The 7,500-nt window shown below is 37.7% G+C and overlaps 1 protein-coding gene across 1 annotated transcript in view; it reads left to right on the forward strand.

Annotated features, from left to right (window-relative positions):
• Positions 1–5,785, forward strand: part of Mtch (Mitochondrial carrier homolog 1) — a 7,387-nt gene extending 1,602 nt beyond the window's left edge. The window contains exons 3-7 of the mRNA XM_027376145.2: positions 782–903; positions 1,225–1,403; positions 1,822–2,008; positions 2,444–2,511; positions 4,081–5,785. Of these exons, the coding sequence (XP_027231946.2) occupies positions 782–903; positions 1,225–1,403; positions 1,822–2,008; positions 2,444–2,511; positions 4,081–4,276 (752 nt within the window). The 3' untranslated portion in view covers positions 4,277–5,785. The remainder of the gene's footprint in view (positions 1–781; positions 904–1,224; positions 1,404–1,821; positions 2,009–2,443; positions 2,512–4,080) is intronic.
• Positions 5,786–7,500: the final 1,715 nt, after the last annotated feature.

Below are 7,500 nucleotides of genomic sequence, written 5' to 3' on the forward strand. Positions count from 1 at the left end.
CCCTCTCTTCCTCTGGTCCTCTGACCCTCTCTCTCTCTCTCTTCCCTCTCTCCCTTCCTCCCGCTCTCCGTGTCCCTATCACCTTTATTCATCTCGCCCTCCCTCCCTCCCTCTGTCCCTCTCTGTCCGTTCCTCCTCTCTGACCCTCTCTCTGACCCTCACTCTCCCTCTCTCCCTTCCTCCCTCTCTCCCTTCCTCCCTCTCTACCTGCCCCTATCACCTTTCTTCATCTCTCCCTTCTCCCTCTCTCCTCTCTTTTCTACTCTCTTCTCTCTCCTGTCTTCTCTCTCCTGTCTTCTCTCTCCTATCTTCTCACTCCTATCTTCTCACTCCTATCTTCTCACTCCTATCTTCTCACTCCTATCTTCACTCTCCTATCTTATCTTATCTCTCCCTCTCTCTCTCTCTCTCTCTCTCTCTCTCTCTCTCTCTCTCTCTCTCTCTCTCTCTCTCTCTCTCTCTCTCTCTCTCTCTCTCTCTCTCTCTCTCTCTCTCGCTCTCTCTCGCTCTCTCTCGCTCTTTCTTTCATTTCCCCCCTCCCTCCCTTCCTTTCTTTCTCTTCCGTCTCCTTCTCTTCCCAATAGAGGAATATTTATAATATTAGAAATAGAAATATGAAATAGAAATCAATATGATTGCCAGACTAAGAATGAAATGTACAAAAATATGGGGTGAATAAAGAGAGAGAGAGATACAAATTAATTATTAGACCAAAAATTTTAGAGATTAAATATGTCAGTTGACAGAAGTTTTTCTGACATTCTAAAATTCCCTCCTTCAGTTGCGCACATCAAGAAGCGAGACGGGTTCCTTGGCTGCTACAGGGGCCTGACCCCAAAGCTGGCAGCAAACATTGTTAGCGGAGTGGCCTTCCAGAGAGTCACCGAGAATATCCAATTTAAGGTTAGTGTAATGCTTTTGAGGGAGTTATATGCTTTGGAGTTGAACCTTTGCAAATGAGCAAAGTATATCCCACAGAACAATGAGGTACTTTTATCTATAGGAAGTACGTTGTATATATATATTTTTTTCAAACATATCATTGTCTCATAATGGGTTTAAGAATCATGCGAATACCTTGATATGTAAACAAAACAAGAGAATGAATATATGAATATCTTTTATATCTGTACCCAGAAGAATCTACATCCTAAATCCAAAACCTAAGAATTTTTATAGTAAATAAACATAACACAAGCTCATATAGTTTCCACTTTTATCCAGGAGCTGGATGGTGAAGTAAATATTGAAGAACTGAACATGAAGCAGCGCACACAGAGGTTCCTCCAGAACACTGCAAGGGAATCAGCTGGTCGTGCTGCTGCCATACTTGTGTCACAGCCTTTCCACGTCATTGCAGTTCGCAGCATGGCAGAGTTTGTGGGCGAGGACGGCCAATATGTGTAGGTTTTAGTTGTTGCTATGTTTTTTTAGTTAGAGGTTTTTAATAAAGGTGTTGTTTCATTTTAATTCTGAGGTATACAGAAGCTGTTGTATAATAGATTGTTTCTTTTTTCTTCTCTATATCTTCATATATTTACTTATGTTATAAGGTAACATCAATAGATATATACCTTATAACCCATGCCAAACTTCTATTTCTCTGCTTCCTTTCTTTCTGTGATTTACACCACATTAAACCTGAAAAAATAGATATGATCTGTGGCTTCCACTATACTTAGTGAATAATTGATTTCTTCATATTGCTATTTATTTCCATCTCTATTTATACACTAATACCTTTATAACATCTGTTTATGCCCTAACACCGTGATGGGAAACTATGCACCAAAGCCTTCATTTTCCCTTTACCTTCCGCAGAGGAGTGTTCACCTCAGTGGGCGTGATCTACAGAGAGCAGGGCGTAAAGGGCTTTTTCTGTGGATTGATACCTCGCCTGCTGTGTGATCTGGCAGCACTCTGGCTGGGTAAAACGCTTGCCCATGTCATCAACAACTACCTCGTGGAAGACAAGGACCTCAAGCAATATGTGTCGGCGTCGATGAATGTGAGTTTTAATAAGTGCAAGTATGAGCAGTTCTTCTGATGCCCCTCATTTAGGAGTAAGAATGAGTATTCCTGAGAGTGATTAAGAATCTGAATGATTCATTTGTGAGAAAAGGAGTCTGAGTAATTCCTGAATAAGAGTGTCTTTCTAGTAAGTATGCGTTCAGTACTAGTAGCTCTTGTTTATGAGTTAATCTGATGCTATTTAGTTTGAGTACAAATATAAGTACCTTCTGAATGTGAGTATGAATCCAAGTAACACCCAAGTATTAGTTCTTGTAATGAACATGAATATAAGTAGGTCCTGAACACAAGTTTCTTTGACAAATGTAGTTAGGAGTTCTCCCGATACCCCAGAGACTAAAATTGAGTGATGTTTCTCAGATTATTTCTATGGACAAGGACTGAAATTCGTACCTTTTTTCACTCTTTTCAGTTTCTTGCCTCTGCCCTTACCTACCCTCTCCAGGTGGTGTCGAACTGCATGGCGGTCAGTGGCTCGGGGTAAGTTACGTTGTTATTAATGTTATAAGAAAAGTTTTATTCTTCTTATAGTAGATGTGTTAGTTTTGTTTTTTTCATCCTTTTTTTTTTTTTGTTTTTTTTTGTTTTTTTTTTGTTTTTTGTTTTGTTTTGTTTTGTTTTGTTAGTGTAAATATTTTTTTATGAAGTGTTTATAACCTGCTGTTCATTTGGTAGAGTTTTTAGTTTTAAGGTTTAGTTACTTATAAGAGGTGTTGTTTACTAATGTTTTTAGATCATTATATTCTCTAGGTCTTTATTTTTTGTTTTCTGTTTATTGAAAACTTTTTTTTTTCCCTATGAAGTTCATTTTATGCATTTCATTCTCTTTCATTTTGTCAATATGTATTAATAGTTTAGTTTTGTGATACTTTGTGTTCTTTTCTTTAATCTATGTATATATGTATATTTTTTATGTATATTTTATTTTTACCAGTTTATTGTGTACATCTTTTTCTTTATTTTATACTTTATATGTGCATGGAATTTCTTTTAAAATTTCTTGCATTATTATAAAAAAAAATCCTTTGTTACATTTGCGATGAATGAATGTAATCTACCCGGAATAGGCAATGAAAAGGGCTTTATGATTTTTTTAAGAACTGATGTCTTGCTAAATCATCATTCATGGCAGCTAAGAATGAGAGCAAAAATCAAGCCAAAATATGGGTTAAGCACTTTTTGACGTGATAATATACATTTGTTTTCACTGCTCTTTTGTAATAAGAGCAGTAAAATTAGATACCAGGGAAACTGTGATGTCTTCGGTAGTAAATCTGTTTTTCATCCACGTGTTATGTGAGGTTTTATTTGTCTGATGGAAGGATACTTTAAGGTTGTGACATATGATCTCTTGTTTTAAGATTTTGGAAATTATATATGTAAAGATATGTTAGCGTAGTGACCATGTTGTTATTATATCTGTGACAAGTGGCAAGATTTTGCAATTCTAGGCATAGAAATTTTCCCAGATTTCTGTGAAATCCTTGTCAGTCCTGTGTTTGGTTGCATGTGTTGTGCGGGTGCATGTGTGTCTTTAGTTGCATATGTTTGTGAATGTATGTATATGTGGTTGCATATGGATGCATGCATGCATGCATATATAATTGCATATGCAGGTGCATGCATATGTAGGTGCATATGCAGGTACATGTATATGTGGGTGCATATGGATGTGTGCATGCATGCTTGCTTATATGCATGTGCATGCATGTGTGTATGTGCATGTGTCATTGTGTATGTGTGTGTGTGTTTGTACTTGTGTCTATATCTATGTTTGCACTACAGTTGGTAATTTTAAAGAGATAATTCAGCACTGTTAGTCAAATTGAGATTATAGGCTCTGGTTAAAAACAACAGCTTTAACAAAGGAATGAGCAAATAGATGGCGATAATAAAGGTGGACCTATTATTTTACTTTTTCATTAAGGAAAAGCTATTTTATGGGGACCATTTCTCAAGTAGAATTAATTTTGCTTTGTATTTAAGATTATTATTTCTCCCTCCCTCAGTTTATCATTCACAAATTAAAAATAATTACTTTTTTTTCAGGCTTGTAGCTGGCTCCCCCCCTAACATGCCCATATATGATGGCTGGATTGATTGCTACCGCCACCTCAAACAAATCCGTGGGCTGAAGCGCGGATCGTCCATGCTGTGGCGAGCCTACACTGGCCCCACTATCATGCTCGGAGGAAGCCCAGCCATTGCCACAAATAGCATGTTTGTCGCTCCAGCCTCTTCCTAGTTCAGTCATGAAGAGGAGAGAGAGAGAAAAAGAGAGGATGAAGAGAGGTTTATGCATAAATAAATAGGTGAATAGATATAAAGGCCAGTTTCAACAACATCAAAAAATTACCTGTAGGACCTGACTGCAGAGGTGGAAAAGGCTGTGGAAAATTTAATATCATTCCCCACCCCTCCGTTTGCCTCCCTAGCCCTTACCCCATTAACAACATCCCCTTCCACCACCTCTTATGTGTTCTCCAGGTACATTTGATAATGATTTGCCAACCTCTTACTGCAATTAGATCCATCATCATATGTAAAAGGCTACAGCGGGAAAAAAATTCACCAATGTTAAAAAAAATGATGTAAAACTAACCTGAAGAGAGCATGCATTCAATGAGATGTTTATAGTCAGCCTTTGTGCAGCCTGTTGTTAGCATTCATTCATTTAGCATTGGATTTTGGATTCCAGTGAATGGGGTTCATAATGTGTGGTGACTGAAACTCATTTGTGTTCACATTATTCCTCACTGTTTATGGGTCGCTATTCACTTGCTCCAGCAAAGGGGTAACCGTCTGCATTAGTTATATCACAGGGAGGAAACACTGGTAAGGGATTTAATAAACAATCTTATTATTTCTTTTAGTCAGGAGTAAAGTTATGATTAGTTTCACATGCAGTTGTAGTTTCAGTTTTCAACAGCAGAAAGGTAATAACTTCATTTTGAGAATACTTGATATTGTGTATGATTTATCAAATTTCCATTTGGTTACCCAATTTAATTTGTTTAGTAAAAATTGATGCTTTCAAGAGTGATTTTCTCATATTCAATATTTTCCCTTCCTTATTTTTGTATAGAATATTACAGATGTCACATTTTTGTTACTTGTATCTAGAAAGTATATTCAGGCTAATGGTGGTTTCTATAGCAGTGAACCTCATTCTACAATAGCGAACAGACAAATTCTTTTGTTTGAGGTAATGTTAGTTATGACTTTTTCTCTCTTATTTATTAGCCATGCGAACACTGTACAGCATCATATCTTTATTTCAGCACCACACTCAATAGGCCTGTTGCAAGAAGCTCCCCTAGAACGTGTTATTTGTATGTAGCCACCTCCAGTCATGGGGGGAAAAAGGCATTGGAAGACGAAACATGCCTATAGGTAGATGAAGTTATATGTATTCAATGCTTTGCCGGGACTCGATAGGTGTAAATAGTAGTTCAATATATGGCCCCAAGTTCTGACAGGGTTATATGGAATGTTATATAGTGTCGTGGATATCCTGCTACTCTTTCTATTGTGTTTTTTTTTTTTTTTATTCCTATTAACCTCAACAAAGTTACAATTATGGTATGTAATAGAATGAGCAGTTGAGAAAAGGAAGAGTTTGGAATATAATGATTGTAATCAGGAAGGGTTCGAGTGTAGATCAAATGTATGACTTTAGCCCAGTCTGATATTCTGTTTATAATTGTTATTTTGTCATCAACTGTTGTAGAAGTAATAAAAAGCATTGAATTACTATTGAACTATCATTCTGTCTCTTCCCTTTAAATCCCAGAACTTGTAATAAATTGGAATTGAATAATGGATTAGCAATATCAGTTATTACAGAAGGCACACAAATGAGTAGAATAAAAGTTGATGAAAATATATAAAAGCCTATAGAAATAGAAGACTTTGGGGTATACAAAAAAAAAAAAAAAAAAAAAAAAAAAAAACAGGAAAATTTCATAAGGGGAAGGGTGGAGAGAGAGAGAGAGAGAGAGAGAGAGAGAGAGAGAGAGAGAGAGAGAGAGAGAGAGAGAGAGAGAGAGAGAGAGAGAGAGAGAGAGAGAGAGAGAGAGAGAGAGAGAGAGAGAGAGAGAGAGAGAGAGAGAGAGAGAGAGAGAGAAAGGAAGGTGAAAGAGAGACAGACAGACAGACAGGGAGAGGCAGGCAGACAGACAGACAGAGAGGGAGAAAGAGAGAGAGAGAAGGAGGGGTAGGGCAGGTAAGTGAAATCAGCTAATGCTTTAATGGGAAAGGGGGATTCATGATAAACCCGAGGTGATTAGTAAACACGTGCCAATCCCCCTCCATCTTCTTTACCATAAAAAGCAATGTTGTGGCAAAATTGCATTTCACTGCGTCCCCTTTCTTCCTTTTATCTACATAATGGAAGAGTAAAGAGTAAATGTCTGGGTGTGCTTCAGTGAGAGAAAAATAGGAGAGAGAGGTAAGAGAAAAAATGAGAGAAACCAAAATAAAATCCTAAAGAACAGAAGGGGAAGAGGTAGACAAAATAGGGAATAGAGAGATGGAGGGAAAGTTGCAGTAAAAGAGACAGTGAGGGCAAAAATACTTTTAAAAAACAGGTTTTTCTAGTTAGAATGGAAAGAGTGAGAGGGGGAGGGAGAGGGAGATATAGCAAGTGACAGACAGACAGACAGAGTGAGGGCGAGAGTGAGAGGAAGGAGAGAGGGAGAGAGAGAGAGAGAGAGAGAGAGAGAGAGAGAGAGAGAGAGAGAGAGAGAGAGAGAGAGAGAGAGAGAGAGAGAGAGAGAGAGAGAGAGAGAGAGAGAGAGAGAGAGAGAGAGAGAGAGAGAGAGAGAGCGAGAGAGAGAGAGAGCGAGAGAGAGAGAGAGAGAGAGAGAGAGAGAGAGAGAGAGAGAGAGAGCGAGAGAGCGAGAGCGAGAGCGAGAGCGAGAGCGAGAGCGATTAAGTGTAAATTGATGAGTGAATGAGCGATAGTGACTACGAGAATAGAGGGAGATAGGGAAAGAAAGGAAAAAAGATTAAAGAGAATTAATAAAAAAGAAAAGACATAAATGCTAGTACGCATGGATTGCATAAAGAAAAAATATCATTAAATTATTGTTCCTCCAAATGCAACCTAAAATACGTAGGCCAAACGGGTTCTTTACGTCTCTGCTTGAGTTTAAGTTTGACAATATTAAGTTTTTAATTTTTAATTTTTACCCCATTTATCTTTCCTCGTTTCCGAATTTCCGTTTGAATCAGCAATCCTTCTTACTCTTTGTCTAAGATGGTCAAGTGTGGAAGTGACTGTTGATTTAATAGAAAGTTTATTTTAGGCTTAATCAAAGAAATTTTCTTTTCGTTGAATTGAGCACATGACATCGTGCTAGTGTTACTGACGCTCGAGTGTTAACGTAGTTATTTCACTCGAATATTATTTCCTTTCGATAGGAAAGCTACACGAGTCACTTTGAAAAAAATATATACAATCAAGAG

The sequence above is a fragment of the Penaeus vannamei genome, chromosome 40, assembly GCF_042767895.1.
Source record: "Penaeus vannamei isolate JL-2024 chromosome 40, ASM4276789v1, whole genome shotgun sequence".
Lineage (NCBI taxonomy): Eukaryota > Metazoa > Arthropoda > Malacostraca > Decapoda > Penaeidae > Penaeus > Penaeus vannamei.